The following is a 15762-nucleotide window of genomic DNA, read 5'->3' as shown; positions in this document are numbered from 1 at the left end:
GCTTGCACTTTTTTTTTCTTTTGGAGAACCGATTTCTGCCGCCGCAATGAGCGGCACCGCCCCACAGCGCGGGCCTTCACCGCCCTGACCCGGCCGCGGAGGTTCAACTAATTGTGGCACCAGTTGCCGGTCGGGAACGCAATCAATCGCGGAGATCAATCGCTATTCATAGGCACCCGTCGACCATCGTTGTTTGAGATGCCACTTGACACGTCCCTATGATACGTATTATTCGCGATGTCAATGAGTCGACCGGGGCCACAGTCAGAAGCCCAGTCATCGCTGATCCAACCTTATAGCGACGATGAACCAGCACAGGACAGCAGCAGCCTTGATCCACAGCATCCCGATGTACCTTTAAGCGGCGGGCTACGTGAACCGTGAGTTTCTGGCCATCCTAGCACCCGTTTCGAGAAGTCGTGCGCTAACAACTGTACATAGCCTCTCGTTCAAGCGCAAACAGAGACAACAATCGCGCTCGAAATTTCGATTTCCTAACTTCTTCTCGAATAGTTCTGCTGAGCCTGCGACAAGTACTGGACTTGGCTCGTGGTTTCGGAATGAACAACGCTCGGATGACGCCCAGCCCTTAGGGGAGCCGATCAATGGCAACGGCAATGGGAACTTGGCGCACAAAGACTCGGGCTTCTTGGACTGGTATGTAGAGGGCCCAGGACGACGAGTTGGTTATGACAACCTTACGGCAATCGATTGGATTTTCGAATACACCAAAGAAAGACAAAGGAAGAGGCTCCTCTATGCGAGCGGACAAGGCGTTGTTGGATATCTACGCAAGCTATTGGACGCCAGTAACGTCTGGATCGTGTTGATTGCTACAGGCGTATTGGTTGGGATCATTGCGGCTGGTATCGATGTTGCTAGTGATTGGTTAGCAGATCTTAAAACTGGCTATTGTAAAGCCGGCCCCGGGGGTGGCAGGTTCTACTTGAATCGGAGCTTCTGCTGCTGGGGGCATGATGGTGAGCCGCTATTTTCAGATATTTCTGTCTCCTTGCTAACGGATTCCCTCCAGATATTTCTGATTGTTTAGACTGGACACCATGGAGGAAAGCCCTGGGTGTCTCCTCGCGGGGTGGGGGATATGCTTTGGAGTATACTTTTTACATCCTTTACTCTGTACTTCAACCTCTCCGAACACCATTTAGCAGTGTGTTAATCAAGAAACAGGTGTTCTTCGCCATTTGCGCATGCATTCTGGTTCGGACCTACGCCATCTACGCAAGACACAGCGGTATTCCTGAAATCAAGACCGTCCTTGGTGGCTTTGTAATAAGGCATTTCATGGGGCCTTGGACCCTTGCAATCAAATCGTTGGGCCTTGTATGTACGACCCTGCGCCCATCACTGCATCCTTGCTGACATATCCAAGTGCTTGTCCGTCGCATCCGGCATGTGGCTCGGTAAAGAGGGCCCTTTAATCCATGTCGCATGTTGTTGCGCTAGTGTTATGATGAAGCCGTTTCATAGCCTCAATCATAACGAAGGTATTTCTCACGATCCCTTACTGGATTTCTTGGGCTAATTGTACAGCGCGGAAACGCGAAGTGCTATCAGCAGCGGCCGCAGCGGGCGTCTCCGTCGCTTTTGGAGCGCCCATTGGTGGTGTCCTGTTCAGTCTAGAGGTAAATTTCAAAAATAATCACGGAGAAATAGATTCTAAATATCTGTGAACAGCAACTGTCATACTATTTCCCGGACAAAACGATGTGGCAGAGCTTTGTCTGTGCCATGGTTGCATCCGTCACCCTGCACGCGCTCAACCCATTCCGCACGGGCAACATCGTCCTTTACCAAGTCAAGTATACACGCGAGTGGCATCGCTTTGAGATGATACCTTTTGTCATTCTTGGTATCGTCGGTGGCCTTTACGGGGCATTCCTCATTCGTTTGAACATGAAGATTGCAACCTGGCGACGATCTCGAAATTGGGCTCGCCCGATCATTGAGGTTGCGGTTGTCGCTCTTTTGAGCGCTCTGATCAATTTCCCGAACTTGTTTATGAGGGCTCAGAATTCAGAACTTGTTCATTCTTTGTTTGCAGAATGTGGGACAGGAACTGTAACTGATGATCCTTTCGGCCTTTGCAAGACGGGCGCCTCGTCAGCGGGTACCATCGCCCTCTTGCTTATGGCTGCTCTCCTGGGATTCTTCCTTGCCTCATTGACTTTTGGTTTGGACATACCCGCGGGTATCATTCTTCCATCTGTTGCTATCGGAGCACTGTATGGACGCGGTTTGGGAATGACCTTTCGGATGTGGCAAGAAGCTTACCCGGGATTCTTTTTGTTCGGCAAATGCGAACCAGATGTCCCGTGTGTGACCCCTGGAATATATGCAATCATCGGTGCAGCTTCGGCACTCGGAGGCGCCACGAGGATGACTGTATCAATTGTGGTCATCATGTTCGAGCTTACTGGTGCTTTGACTTATGTCATTCCCATCATGATTGCAGTCATGTTGTCCAAATGGTGCGGTGATATATTCGGAAAGCGCGGTATCTATGAGTCTTGGATTCAGCTGAACGAGTACCCTTTCCTCGATCACCGTGATGATACGACTCCACCGGACGTTCCCGCTCATAAAGTGATGACCACTGTTGATGATATGACTGTCATCACCGCTGTTGGCCATACGATCGATTCACTTCGTAGCCTCCTCCTAACGACCTCTTACCGTGGGTTTCCGGTCGTTACCGATACGTCGAATCCCATCTTGCTGGGATACATTTCGCGCAATGAGCTTACGTACGCTCTCAAGTACTCTACTAAGCCGTCGGACAATGAGTTGTCAGGTGCGACGCAGGTCTTCTTCAGCCACCAACCCTTTGCGGATCCTGCTGAAACCTTGGATCTTCGACCTTGGATGGATCAAACGCCCATTACACTCAACAGCAACACCACGTTTTTGATTGTGCTCCGCATGTTCCAGAGGCTAGGTCTCCGCTATGTTCTGCTCGCTGATAAAGGTGTTCTTCAGGGACTGCTGACGAAAAAAGACGTTTGGTCTGTGGTCAGCGGCCCGGACGCCTACAAGGACGAAAGTCTCCGCGAGAGGACATTCAATCCGGGAACTATGGCAGAGGAAGTTGGCTTGCTTGACAGCGATGATAGGACCAGCCTTGCCAGCACTATAGAAAGACGACAGTCGCTTTGAAGTGTCTCTTGAGCGATGCATCGAAACATATACTTTTCATCTCATGCTCAATTTCGATTTGGATTACCTATTTTGCATGTCGTGATGTGTCGTGATATCTTGCTATAAGTTTCGAAATATGTATTGAATTTGGGTAACTCGGAGTTTACAAACGGGATCTTGTTTTTCTTGGTTTGTATGCCTCAGATAGTGGCTTAGGGCAGTATTGTTGTGAGCATGTATCTAGACTTTGCTTCAGTTGTGTAAATAGTACCTTCTCAAAAGAACCCACCCGTTCTTTACCCCAAACTATAAGATTATCACGGAGTAAACACAAGAGAGAATTGACATTCATAAAGCAACAACGGTGATGTCAATTGGTATGCTATATATAAAGCAAAGCACATGACTGGACAAGCAAATGAACCCCACAATTTCTGCCCGCCTTATCGCATCCCACCGCCTTTTCAATCTCCAATCGGAATGTCCTATTCAGGCCCTCCATCCATCGGACAGTCTCGATCAATCGCCGCGGAATGGAATCAGTACTTCTAGTCAACTTATAAACTGTCGAATCTTCTTCCTTCCTCCACTTCCCCAATATAAACATCCAGACCACGCCCCATCCAGCAAGATGATGGTCGATCCCTTCGAGGTGCGCATGCGCTTCACAGCGCAGCTGCAGCACCTGAACGCCTCGGTGACCTCATCCCAAAAAGCGGCGCATTATGCGCTCAAATACCGCGACATGGACGAGGACCTACACTCGTGCATCCTGGAGCAATTAGAAAGAGTGCGTCCTCCCACACCTTCTTTCCAATTCACCTCGCATTTACACAATTAAGCTAACATGTACTCTTATTCTCTCCCAGAACAACATGAACAACCGCGCCAATATCATGTACTTCATCGAACAATTCTGCGACATGGCCACGAAAGAAGACCACGCGCCCTACGTTCGCATGATTCAACGCGACATCCTCCGCATCGTTGACTGCGTCGCGCCCGCCGATGGCTCCGGCGCCGCCAACGTCAAACACGTCCGTCGAGTCTTGAACGGTCTACAGAGCAAGGAGATCCTCTCCGCCGAGACGATCGCGGAAATTGATGCGGGCTTGAAGGATCGGGAAACTCACCCTGCACATCTGGATCTGGAAGCTGAAGAAGGGGGTGCTGGTGGAGATGGTGGTGGTGACGCGAGGTCCAAGCACGGGACGCCGAGAGGGTCGAAGGGCAGTGGGATGCGTGTGGATAAACGGCAGATTGAGCAGCGGATTGAAGAGGATCGAGAACGGAATAAGCGACTACGGGAGAGTATGTGGACGGTTAGTGGGGATGATGGGGATGAGCATGGGAAGTTCTGGGATGAGGCGAGTGATATTGGAGAGGATGATTTCTTGGCTGCGAATGAGGAGGTGATGGAGCGGCGGCAGATGATTGGTGCGAAGTGATGCTGGTGCTGATCGATGATGTGGTCGGGGATTTTAAAAGCATGTACTTACGATGGAATGGTGTTTTGGCGCTGTTGATATCTCTTTGCTACGGGGCATTTGGCATGCATGGGCGTTTCAATGAGAATCACAATTACAGGACAATTATTTGACAGCATAGACTAATTTACTTATTACTTAACACGATAAATTGAAAATGAAGCTAATCATCCTGCTAAACTATATCCGACCCACTTACAGCCGCCCGCCTTCGGAAAATCCCAGACGCCGACCAAATTTGCTGGATCTCGATCTTGAATTTTTGAACGACTTTTGAGCGCAATAACATTTCTCCATGTTTTTACATGTCACACGGGGGACTTTCTAGATCCTCTATGTTCTCTCAGTTTGTGACAGCAGCAAAGGGGTTATTTTCTCGACAGGACTCCGACGAATCCTCTCCCAAAAATCTGCGCCCTACAACTACTACCACCACCTCCTCCGGCGCCCCATCTGAAAATACATCGAAAATGGTCACAGCAACAAGACAGCGGAAATTTCCCGCTGAGAAACAACAATCCTCGACAGAGCCCGAAGTCAATGGATCGAATGGAAAGCGCAAGTCCGAACCCGTGGGCGCTGAGCCCACTGAGACCCAGAGCAAGAACAAGCGGCGGAAGAGAAGCAGTCTAGAGGCGACGACACAGGAATCACAGAGCAAGCCTTCGAGTAACAAGAAGTCGAAGAAGATGACGGAGTCGATTGAGGAGCCCGAGCAGCAGCAAGAGGAGGAAAAGAAATCTTCAGCAGCGCCGGCGCCGAAGAAGCACTTCCGCTTTGATAGCGAGGAGCCGGAAATTCCGGAGGTTGCGGCTATTGAGGAGACTACGGAGGCACAACAGGATGAAGATGATGACAGCAGTGATGATGACGAGGCCCCAGAGACGGTCGATAACTCTGCACAGCTGTCAAAGATGAGGATGGAAGCTAAGAAGCAGGAACGGGCTAGGCAAATGTGAGTGATGCGCGCATTTCTTATTTTAGGTACCATGTTTGGGTATAGTCTGACATTCTACACAGAGAGGAGCAATTGAAGAGGGACAAACGGAAACAATTGGATGAGCTGCGCAAATCCCAGGCGAAGTTGGCGAAGAAGAAGGAAGCTAAGGCCGAGGACCTGTTGTCAGAAAGCACAGAGACTCTTCAAGGAACTACCACGCAAGATGCGCGACGATCGGCCCTCCCGGCTCTTCTTCCCGATGATATTCTTAATGCCGCCCCTGATGTCCGGCCCCCGACACCTCCCGCGGAAGAGAGGTCTATCATGCAGAAGAAGCCCAACAAGCTACGATTCCTGGACAAGAAGGAGAAGCCGCCGAAGGATGCGCGGGTTGGAGATGTTACTATCCGGGTGTTGGATGATGATGTATCCAAGAACCCATCAAAGACGGTTCTGCCGCCCAAGGCCTCCAAAACCGGGCGCAATGCCAAGCAGAATTGGCTGAACAAATCCCGCAACACAGGCGCTTTGAATGGGTTGAGAAGGACGACTGGCGGTTCCTCGGGATTCGTGCGCAAATAGCAGGTCTTGGGCGCTCTTTTACACTTTCCCGTCTCGAGAATCAATCAAATTATTAATAGAGCAATTTTGTGGATCCAACAATGGGCGTAGTGTTACGATGTGCATAACATAGCAACTATTTACTCTTTAGGGTTAGATGAGTTCGAGGGGTTGTTACTGAGCTTTGTAGCAGAGCACTTGCGATACTACCAATGGGGTACCACTGAACCTTTTACCATAATAGGATATCAGACGACAATTGTGGTACAGAGGGATCCCTGATATAAAGAAAAGGTACTACTGTAGTTGTATGCCATATTTGACCGGGAGTCGTACAACCGGGTAGAAAGTTGGGGAAGTGTACGATCTACACCCTGCAGATCATTGCTTTCTTTTTCTCGAAGCAGCACCAAACCAGGCCGTCGGGAATATTCTAACGAGGGTTTCATAAATACAGACAAAACTCAATTTTACCAGTAGGAAAAGAAGAGAGAAAAAAAAAAAAAAATAGAGAGAGAGAACACAAAGAGGAGGGGCACCGGATTGGGCAGATTGGCAGCCTCTGGCGGGCGCACGTGCAGAGCTTGGAGCTCCATTTGATCGGTTCGACTTTCTTCTCTCCATCAACTTCTCTCTCTCTCCCTCTTCCTCCCTCCTGTTCAATTTTATCTGTCCACCATTACCAAAGATTCCCTTCTCTGCAATTCGCCATTCATCTGCAGATTATGCTCTGAGCAGTGTCTCATCCCCCCAACCCCCCCTATCCCACCATGGTTACTACAGAATCCTCTCCGCTCCTCCCCCAGCATCACCTCCCGACTTCCTCCAATACGTCACCGCGAGGAAACCGTCCGCCGCGGACAGTCACCTTCAACCCATTGGCAACTGTCAGCACCTACCATGACTCTACCTCCGCAGATCCCACCTTCCGACCTCTCCAATCCGGCTCTTCATCTGCACCGCATTCTCAGGAGAGCCATTACCGACCGACCGGCCTCTCCGCCCTGAATAGCAAGCTCCGCCGGCGGAACAGCCATGGCGCTCCGTTCAGTACCACAAACACCCCAATCGCTGCAGCCCCCAAAGTCGGACCGCAAAGAACAACGAAAAATGCGCAGAAGCTCAAATTGCTTCCCGATCCAGTGACTGAGGCTGAGGAGGAACTCGGTGGTGATGACTTTCCGTCCGATGTCTATTCGCAGATTGCCCGAATCAAAGAACCTACGGCGAGGAGTCACGCTGCAAAGTTAGGAAAGGCCGACAGAGAGCGTTTGCCGCGAGTGACTGCCTACTGCACAGCCAACTCGTACCGACTGGAGGGGATAATCAAGTTTCTCAAGTCTCGCTCCAAGACCCGCGGGGCCAACCCAAAGCTCTACGACGAATGTGTCTACTCGCCATATGACTACGGCTATGAGGAGAAGCAGAATGGCACATGGGGTCTTTCGAATAATGGAATAAACATGGGGGACGGTCATCCCAGTCAACGGCCGTCTAATGAGCGCCGCTACTCGGATAGTGTGGTTGAGGTCCAGGATAATACGAACTCTCGGCGGGAAGATCTCATAGACCTACAGGACTCTCAATCCCACGCCACCGATATGGACCATGCTTCGACCACTGCCGTGTCGGACCACCAAGGAGATGTACATCCCGATTTCGACACGACCATTCATACCCCTGAAGTGTTCCTGTTCGACTACGGCACAGTCGTAATATGGGGCATGTCACCTGCACACGAGTCACGATTCCTATCCGATGTTTCCAAGTTTGCCGCTTCTATCCTCAGTCCCGAAGATACCCAGGTTGAGAACTTCAATTTCTACTATGCTCGCGAATATCAAGCCCGGATATACAACGACTTCATCTCTCTGCGCGACCCGCGTAACCACATGATCAAACTGGCCATCTCCCACGCATTGGCCCAATCCGTCAAGACTTCCCTCTTCGAAGACCTCGTATCTGAGACCATCTCCAACACCGCACCCCTACCCGCCCAGATCGCCCAGACAGGCAGTGTTAATCTCACCCGGCGCCAGATCAACATGCAAATCGGCGAATTGTTCATCCTACGGATCAATATTCACCTGCAAGGCTCGGTTCTAGACTCTCCAGAACTCATGTGGGCCGAGCCTCAGCTAGAACCGGTTTACCAGGCCGTCCGCAGTTACCTTGAAATGGACCAGCGCGTAAGCCTACTCACGGAACGACTGGACGTGATAGCGGATCTTCTCGCCGTCCTCAAAGATCAATTAACTCACCGCCACGGTGAGTATCTTGAATGGATCGGTAAGCACCTCCCCATCCCCTGCATCAACCTGTTCCAATCAACTAACACACGTCACAGTAATTGTTCTCATTGCGGCAGAAATCCTAGTCGCAGCCATCAACATCGTAGTTGACTTGTACGCTGGCGTGGAGTGAACACTACCTACCCTTTCTACTAACAATTACTACTACTATTGCCTTGTCTACATCACCCAACAACACCGTTCCTATACATCTACAGCCCCATGACCACGACACCACACCACACTACACTGAGTGTTCTCTTTCAGTATTCGTTCACTTCAGCGGAGTTAAGGGGTTCGGGCATACATCTGTCATTTAAAGTGGGAACAGGAGTGAAAGTGGGAATTATCAAAGCAAAGCCCTCCTTGCATCGCTACGGACAATGCATATCTATCTATATTTAGTATCTAGTATCAGTACCTCTACACCGCGCGATAACTTATCTTGAGCTGTATATTACACCCATTGATTGCTCCAGAGTCGATCCGAATCTACCCTAGACTTATCTAAGCTGGAGCCGATATGGTCATTGTGCAGCTCTTTCACTCTGTAGGATTAACCAGTTAATATCTCGTCCTGAAATAAGGGCTTTTGGTAGATGAACCATCATCATCTGTCTGGCCTCGTATCTTGTGATATCAAGTATGTATGGCAAGACATGATGATCGATGCACATATACTAGTATCTACTGACTACACAAAGCAAAGGATGACTATTCTATAATGAAGCAGGCAGGTATCCCCCCACTTCGCCTCCTACACATACACACAACAATAGAAATAATAACGCTTTTTGCCCATCGTATACTATAGAACACATAAGAAGAGTAAAGAGGGGGATGAAAGATGTCCCAAACCCCTGAGACGAAATGAAGTATCACCCGACGATGAATAACACCCATTATCACAATAACACAAAAAGAAAATAGAGTAATAAAGTAAAAAGAAAGAAAAGAAAAGTCTAGGGTATGGTTATGGTATAAGTTTGATAATCACCCCTCCCTCTCCTCCTTAGCTTCCTCCTCCTCCTCTTCCTTGGCATCCATATCCATCGGCGTCGTCTCATCCTCCACACCACCATCACCCCTCTGCTCCGCAGATTCAGGGTTATGGCTCCCGCGATCACTAGTAGCACCCTCCTTATCATTCGCGGACCCGTTACTACCCGGTTGAACGCGGAATGACGAAGTCATATCATCCTGCGACGGGGCGGGGGCTAGTCGCGGCAACGAGGACGACGAATCTCCATTACCGTTATCACCATCAGCAGCTGCGGCGCCAGATTCCGTCGCATCTTTATCCTTGGCGTCTTTCTCCTTCTCAATATCTTTGCTGTTGCTTTCATTGTTGTTCTCATTGTTCGCAGCCTCATCCTCCAAATTAGCATCATTGGGCAAGTTGGATTTCCTGGATCGCTTCACGCGCAGAGGCCTTTCCTGGGGCTGTACATAATCACATCCATTACCATTAGCGAACCTTCAAACCCTAAATATACCAAAGAGGTAGAGGAAGGTAGAACTTACAGTAGGCGGTTGCTCATCGGAACTCCCCTCCGTCTCGTCCTCCAGGAACTGCGGCGCACCGGCAGCACCATTCTTCCCTGTCTCTCCGCCCGTCACGGCTGTGACATTCGTCATCATGGCTGATGCCCGGGCGCGCAGTTCCGGGTTCACGCCGGCCTGCGCTTCCTCCGTCATGCCGGTGACCTTGGCCAGTCGTTCGAGAAGAATGCATGACTCGAGGCGCATCTTCTGGATGTATTGCCAGCCGCGACGGTTACGGAGACGCATCAATTCATTTTCTTCTTCGATTTCGTTGAGGCGCTTCTTTAGGGCCAGGCATTTGCGTTTGTAGGCGTTTTCGACGCTGGGGGGGTTGGAGGTTGTCGAGGGTTGGCGGGCTTCTTCCATTGTGGTGGGTGGTGCGGTGGGTGAGAGGTAGATGATGGTGGGATTGAGTGGTGCGATTGATGAGTGTTGTTGTGGTGTTAGTTGATGGTCAAGGGATGTCGGAGGAGCGAAGTGGTTGGGGATGAATTTAGGATGTTCGGAGATGCGCGATTAGGGGGGTAGTTATAGTGTGGGGGCGCGAGTGACTCCGAACAGGTAAAAGGATTACCCAGGGTAATTGATAAATGAGAAGGGAATCCCCGAGGTGAATTGGATGGCAGTGAGGCGGATCTGAGAGGAATGGATGGGACGAGAATCAAGTCGGAGCTGAAGCCGAAGCAGAAGCAGAGCCAGTCACGTTCTGCCGGTCGGGGTGTTGGGCGGTCAGCGGAGTCTGGGGTATAACACTACTACACTACTAGTATTTTAAAGGAGCAACACACTAAAGCTTCATTATCGTCATTACATTGCACTAACTCCTAAAAGCTACTGTTCATGAGAAAAAGACGGATCTATCCGTGCAAAGAAGTAAACATAACGCTAATGTCCACCAGTAGTCGGCAATCCAAGGAACACCTTGAACGAGTCGTAACTATATATCTGCGTCAGCATCCAGCCCTCAGTCTTATCACAGCATCATCATCAGGATCACTTACATCAACCATTGGAATCCAGTCAATGTACCCAGCATGACAATTCTCACAGGCAGTCCATTCCACAAGCCAGAGAACCCAATATTACTATAGATCCTCGACACAGCAGTCATAGCTCCCTCACCAGCTAAACATCATCAGTCATAACCCTAAACACCATAAATCGATAACAATGAAAAACAGGATAACTCACCTTTCCGATCCGCATTTAACTTACTCACCATAACATCCGCCGGGTGACTGACAATGGCACAGAAGATACCGGCAATATAACCTCCCAAAAAGCTGACTCCCGTCTGCTGTAAGCCATTGAACTGCTCCTTAGGCTTGCCCAACGTCTTATAGATAAACTTGACCGTCTCCTCAAACGTCGCAAACTTCGTCATCGTATAGGGGATCTGTCTTGCCCACAACGGATACAACCCCTTATACAAGCCCGACATGCCCTCCTGCGCCACGATTTTGCTCCATCCCTCGCGCAATGTATGCGCAAACGGCGGCAGCGTCGTCTGCATGCGCACCTTGATGGCCTCCATCGGACAGAGGGCCATATCAGCGAAGAATTCGGCCGAGGCACTGGCGCCAAGGAAGACGACGGTGCGGTTCGCATTCGGGAAGAGCTGGTCTCCGTAGAGGTATTTGAAGTACTCGTAGAAGCCATATTTACCGGCGCCTTGAAAGGAGTAGCCAACGAAGGTGGGGGTCCAGCCGAAGAAGATGCCGCGGAGACCTTCTTTGGATATAATGGTGCGCCAGGCAGAGAGGTTGGAAGTGTAGATTTTGGGGTCGACTTGACGGCGACATTTTACGAGATCGAGGGGTGTGACGGCTGTGTGGGTTGGGCCTGTGGGGAGGGATAGGAATTAGGAATGGTAGTGTGGTTGGAGATAGGATGGTTAAACATACCGCAGGCTGTTCGAGGTGGTTAGTATACAAGCTCTGTGATGCAAAAGAGGGCTAGATGGCAGACTACTCACCAATGATTCCTCCGAGTGTGCAACTGGCAAAATACTTGGCCGAGTTGGGTTCAATCTTACCCAAGGGGTACTTGGGCTTCTGTGTCGCCATTCTGGTAGCCTATCTAGTGAGGAAAGTAGAGGAGGGGAGCAATGGAAGCTTATCGACTAAAAGGACAGGACAGGAGAGGAGAGGGGAGAAATTCTACCGAGCAAGGTACGTGAACAATGTAGTATAGGAAAATTCAATGGATGGAAACGTGTACTACTATCCACACTACTTATATTTACTTTGTACCGTGTCAGCCCGCAGGCCATGTCGTCAGAGTCTCCATTTAGTAGGGAGGACAAACAAGTCGCGGTCCAGATCCATTCGCCAGTCCAACGGCTAATCGGCACCCGCGCAATGAACTGTTCTCTGTGCCGGATACGTCCCGATTTGCCGTTTCTGGAATGGATACTTCTCTGTATGAAACTGAGATCTACATAAGCAGTGAATTATTTACTTTGTGGTGTTCTTTTACTCATAATTAATCTTGTGTCGTTGTGTCTGCGGCGCCTTGGAGATAGTGCAGATCGATGACGTCAGTGCATCCGGGGTAACCGGAAGGAGTAGGGCAAGAATGTTATGGATTTATCTATCGTCTATGGACATAAATATAGATCATGTAGCATTGAAATTTCACCATTTGGTCGAACAAGACAAGGTAATCCAATATACAATAAATTCATGGGTGTTTGAGATTAATAAAGTACGTCGTAACCTTACTCTGCTGAGTAGAAATTATAATCCTGCTGTAACACCTGTGCATGGCAAAAACAAGCTAGATACACCAACAACGGCATCGAGTTGGATGTAGCCTTTAAAGACGACTCTGCACTACTATCAGGTGTCGGCCTCCCAATTCTCGTGGTTTGCTGGGAGGCTTAGCAATACCACTACTCGTTCGAGAGGACGCTCCCTCAGCGTCTTAGACAATCTGGGGCCCAGGTTTCCATCCCTCTGCTTGGGTCCAAACATATGTTCCCATGATGTCTTGATCGTCCGGAAAATAAGTTAATCTGATTGTTTCAGGACTGTTATGGCGATCTTGTTCAATTGTCGCAGACAGCGAGGAAAGTCCACTGCGGGCTGTTGTGATAGGAGTGCCGACGATGTGCGTTCGAGATTCGTTGTATTGAAATTCTTTCAAATATCCATCGGAGAGTCCGAACAGGCGAGGCTCGCCAAACCAACGACTGACAGCACACAGTTCAGTGACTTTCGCAAAGTCGCCCGGCTGTCCCAATGGCTTTTCTACAAGGATCCAGTTAACTTGAGCCCACTGGGTGACATTCAAGGTCTCTAGTGAAGTTGCAGAGAGAACCGAAGGACATACTTGTATATTCCTCTCCATCATATGCCTTATGATAAGACCAACCGATTCCGGTTTCGGCTTCGATAAAGTAGACATCGATGCCTTCCGTGTTTATGCACGAAGCCGTCTTGCCCGACTCCACTTCGTCGATGAGCTTAATCTCCCAGTCGGAGTCATTAGACTTTCTATGAAGCTCATATAAGTTCTGATTTACAAAATAACTATGTAAATATCAGCAAATAATAACGAAACGGCAGAGAGCGACTGGTCACAACAATCTACATACTTTCGGACACAGAATGCCCATTGCCAGTCAATGTATTCAAGGGCAACATCACTATTATGGTTTGCAGTGGTGCAAGGAGTGATATATGAGACATAGGGTCCGCCTGTACCTATCTCACAGATTGCTTTCTGGACTTCATCCGTATAGGGTCGTGTTTCCCACTGAGAATCTTCGGTGACACCAATTCTTAATTCAGTCAACCCCGTAAGGCACACAATCTAAGCATAGTCAGTTCATCATTCCATCAGTATTTACACCCCTCAGTAATTCATAAGTTATCTTCGAGATTCTGACCAACTTCTCATGCTTTTCGCTTCCAGGGTCATGGAACCAACCACAGGCTAGTGACTGAGAAATGACTTCTGATCTGTAATCGTTTCTAAACACCCATTCATCCTTGACAAGTTGGTACAGCTTTATTGGCCATTTTTAATATTCATCTCGGCTGTAGACAACCAGCGCAAAAACGTCCTTGTCGAGCGTAGTGGTGATAGTGCATGTCATTTTAACCATGTTGGGCCGTAAGTAAGGCTGGTGCGCTCCGTTCTTTGAATCTGGGGTGGGACTGGGGTAGCTTGTTAACTTGTAAGAGATCAAGGCAAAGTGTCTTAGTACCATACTCGGATATGTGGGCGATGGGTTGTAATTTACATAGCATTCAATGATCAAAGGCAGGCGACGTCATAGACCTAGTACTGCATTCTTTACTGCGGACCAGTCATGACAACCTTGCATGGTGCAACGTGCCTACCGAATCGGGTAGCGGATAGGTGCCTCCTCTCTTTTCTCCTACCATATGTATTTAGAAAGCATTCTACAAGCATCCTACTAAAAACAACAAAATGAACTACCATCTGCTTTGACTTCGTTTTCTTCTTCTTCTTCTTCTTCTTCATTTGCTTAGAATTAGATCCGTTTGCTCCAGCACGGAGCACATGGGGTAGCTTCACTTCTCTCCGCGCACCCAGCCCTATCAACTTGTCTTCACCTGAAGCAGTACTACTAGGAAAATGCATGGCCACCTCTGTGATCAACATGCCTGGCTTGCTGAGGAGGTCGGGCTGATTCGTTCTTGAAGCTGCATATGCACGGAGCCAAAGTACCCCGCAGATTCTTGTAGAAGGTGAATACTACCCACAGATGGCAATAATGAGAAGAATTTCTCAGCTATCACTGTACCCGTTGTACAGCATGTTGCAGGATCATCTGATCTCCGCATACAGAAGCGTATACAGATAGAATGACGGCAGCCAGCCCAAATCACGGCCTCAGTAGATCATTCTATTCGCGTTTTAGCAAGTAATCGAACTAGAGTTCCGTATGTAGTAGTGTCTATTTTTCCCGGAGTCATAATGTCCATGACATACAAGCTATAGCTTGAAGAATTAGTAGCAGCAACAACATTGCAGATGCATAGTGGTGGGCTCAAAGGCAATATACCTATCACTACCCTGACATGCAGTAAGTAGTAATTAGTAGGTAGGGGATGTAGTAGCTATGCCCTTTCTGGGCCCTAGCTACAAACTAGCTACGAACTACCACAGATGCTCAATGGCTGCCTTACTTCCAAGCGCCCCTACTGCATGTTCTATATACCTCATAGATGAGAAACACTGAAATATATGCCTCATGCACTTTATCGCTGAGCACTTACTCGATGGGTCGGTAATTGGGTACCTCTGCCTAGCATTGCAGAGAAGATCAGGTAGAATCGAGAACTTGGTTGCATATGTGATCATCTGCCTTTTGGAAGGTGTCCGTCCTGGTCTCTTCATGTTTGCTTTTGTTGGACTGGAAGACGGTTTAGACTTTACATCATACGACAAGGCACATATGGGATGACTGTACTAGTGTAGTAGGGATGGACATAATGGCTATATATGGACGACATGACGGATGATTTGCGAACTGGAATGGAAATTAAACCTGAACAGATGTAGAAGCAGTGCCTCCCCCCGCACAATGACTAGAGCCCCTTATCCATGGGAAATTGTATTGTTGCTTTTCTCCTCCAGATGATGGCTGACTAGAACTATGCATGCAACTTGTATACAATGCATGCCTGGCCCTAAAGACTGGAGTGTCATGGGCTTCTCTGCAGAAGCATCAAGGGTTATCAAAGAGAAACTATGGAGCACGTTGCTTCCTGTTTCTGTTTGGTGAATGGAGAACGGAATCAAATTC

The 15762-nt window shown here is 49.0% G+C and overlaps 7 protein-coding genes across 7 annotated transcripts; 4 read left to right on the top strand and 3 right to left on the bottom strand.

The window, feature by feature from the left end:
- The first annotated feature begins 160 nt into the window (after positions 1-160).
- Positions 161-3408, top strand: BO79DRAFT_187366 (chloride channel protein). The gene is made up of 7 exons (XM_025680538.1): positions 161-380; positions 442-980; positions 1034-1137; positions 1189-1341; positions 1391-1505; positions 1552-1643; positions 1696-3408. The coding sequence occupies exons 1-7, from the start codon at positions 238-240 to the stop codon at positions 3172-3174; spliced, it is 2625 nt and encodes an 874-aa protein (XP_025543943.1). The 5' UTR covers positions 161-237; the 3' UTR covers positions 3175-3408.
- A 293-nt stretch (positions 3409-3701) lies between these two features.
- Positions 3702-4699, top strand: BO79DRAFT_187365 (CTD kinase subunit gamma). Its single transcript, XM_025680537.1, has 2 exons — positions 3702-3946; positions 4026-4699. The coding sequence occupies exons 1-2, from the start codon at positions 3788-3790 to the stop codon at positions 4602-4604; spliced, it is 738 nt and encodes a 245-aa protein (XP_025543942.1). The 5' UTR covers positions 3702-3787; the 3' UTR covers positions 4605-4699.
- Positions 4700-4940: 241 nt separating this feature from the next.
- On the top strand, positions 4941-6236 carry BO79DRAFT_284625 (uncharacterized protein). Its single transcript, XM_025688265.1, has 2 exons — positions 4941-5598; positions 5664-6236. Exons 1-2 carry the CDS (start codon positions 4949-4951, stop codon positions 6163-6165), a joined length of 1152 nt encoding a protein of 383 aa, XP_025543941.1. The 5' UTR covers positions 4941-4948; the 3' UTR covers positions 6166-6236.
- Positions 6237-6827: 591 nt separating this feature from the next.
- BO79DRAFT_284624 (YagE family protein) lies at positions 6828-8896 on the top strand. The gene is made up of 2 exons (XM_025688264.1): positions 6828-8433; positions 8492-8896. Exons 1-2 carry the CDS (start codon positions 6915-6917, stop codon positions 8566-8568), a joined length of 1596 nt encoding a protein of 531 aa, XP_025543940.1. The 5' UTR covers positions 6828-6914; the 3' UTR covers positions 8569-8896.
- Positions 8897-9224: 328 nt separating this feature from the next.
- Positions 9225-10613, bottom strand: BO79DRAFT_242694 (uncharacterized protein). Its single transcript, XM_025685227.1, has 2 exons — positions 9960-10613; positions 9225-9878 (listed from the first exon to the last, which is right to left on the bottom strand). Exons 1-2 carry the CDS (start codon positions 10344-10346, stop codon positions 9429-9431), a joined length of 837 nt encoding a protein of 278 aa, XP_025543939.1. The 5' UTR covers positions 10347-10613; the 3' UTR covers positions 9225-9428.
- Positions 10614-10773: 160 nt separating this feature from the next.
- Positions 10774-12169, bottom strand: BO79DRAFT_206879 (putative mitochondrial phosphate transporter Pic2). The gene is made up of 5 exons (XM_025682060.1): positions 11956-12169; positions 11885-11890; positions 11172-11822; positions 10982-11105; positions 10774-10917 (listed from the first exon to the last, which is right to left on the bottom strand). Exons 1-5 carry the CDS (start codon positions 12044-12046, stop codon positions 10866-10868), a joined length of 924 nt encoding a protein of 307 aa, XP_025543938.1. The 5' UTR covers positions 12047-12169; the 3' UTR covers positions 10774-10865.
- Positions 12170-12905: 736 nt separating this feature from the next.
- Positions 12906-15353, bottom strand: BO79DRAFT_213763 (uncharacterized protein; the record flags this gene model as incomplete). The annotated part of the gene is made up of 10 exons (XM_025683217.1): positions 12906-13279; positions 13314-13477; positions 13579-13796; positions 13873-13992; positions 14035-14152; positions 14330-14367; positions 14430-14656; positions 14946-14954; positions 15143-15166; positions 15233-15353. The coding sequence occupies 10 exons, from the start codon at positions 15351-15353 to the stop codon at positions 12906-12908; spliced, it is 1413 nt and encodes a 470-aa protein (XP_025543937.1).
- Between the last annotated feature and the right edge of the window lie 409 nt (positions 15354-15762).

This window comes from Aspergillus costaricaensis (assembly GCF_003184835.1).
Source record: "Aspergillus costaricaensis CBS 115574 unplaced genomic scaffold BO79scaffold_3, whole genome shotgun sequence".
NCBI lineage: Eukaryota > Fungi > Ascomycota > Eurotiomycetes > Eurotiales > Aspergillaceae > Aspergillus > Aspergillus costaricensis.
This window is presented reverse-complemented; position numbering and strand designations above follow the sequence as displayed.

Bases quoted from the DNA above. Each gene is read 5' to 3' on its own strand.
- BO79DRAFT_187366 (XM_025680538.1), top strand. From the start codon at position 238: ATGTCAATGAGTCGACCGGGGCCACAGTCAGAAGCCCAGTCATCGCTG. The intron at 1,506-1,551 runs GTATTTCTCACG...CTAATTGTACAG, and splicing joins TAGCCTCAATCATAACGAAG to CGCGGAAACGCGAAGTGCTA. The intron at 1,644-1,695 runs GTAAATTTCAAA...ATCTGTGAACAG, and splicing joins GTGTCCTGTTCAGTCTAGAG to CAACTGTCATACTATTTCCC.
- BO79DRAFT_187365 (XM_025680537.1), top strand. From the start codon at position 3,788: ATGATGGTCGATCCCTTCGAGGTGCGCATGCGCTTCACAGCGCAGCTG. The intron at 3,947-4,025 runs GTGCGTCCTCCC...ATTCTCTCCCAG, and splicing joins TCCTGGAGCAATTAGAAAGA to AACAACATGAACAACCGCGC.
- BO79DRAFT_284625 (XM_025688265.1), top strand. From the start codon at position 4,949: ATGTCACACGGGGGACTTTCTAGATCCTCTATGTTCTCTCAGTTTGTG. The intron at 5,599-5,663 runs GTGAGTGATGCG...CATTCTACACAG, and splicing joins CAGGAACGGGCTAGGCAAAT to AGAGGAGCAATTGAAGAGGG.
- BO79DRAFT_284624 (XM_025688264.1), top strand. From the start codon at position 6,915: ATGGTTACTACAGAATCCTCTCCGCTCCTCCCCCAGCATCACCTCCCG. The intron at 8,434-8,491 runs GTAAGCACCTCC...CACACGTCACAG, and splicing joins TGAGTATCTTGAATGGATCG to TAATTGTTCTCATTGCGGCA.
- BO79DRAFT_242694 (XM_025685227.1), bottom strand. From the start codon at position 10,346: ATGGAAGAAGCCCGCCAACCCTCGACAACCTCCAACCCCCCCAGCGTC. The intron at 9,879-9,959 runs GTAAGTTCTACC...GATTATGTACAG, and splicing joins CCGATGAGCAACCGCCTACT to CCCCAGGAAAGGCCTCTGCG.
- BO79DRAFT_206879 (XM_025682060.1), bottom strand. From the start codon at position 12,046: ATGGCGACACAGAAGCCCAAGTACCCCTTGGGTAAGATTGAACCCAAC. The intron at 11,106-11,171 runs GTGAGTTATCCT...GATGATGTTTAG, and splicing joins GTTAAATGCGGATCGGAAAG to CTGGTGAGGGAGCTATGACT. The intron at 10,918-10,981 runs GTAAGTGATCCT...GCAGATATATAG, and splicing joins ACTGGATTCCAATGGTTGAT to TTACGACTCGTTCAAGGTGT.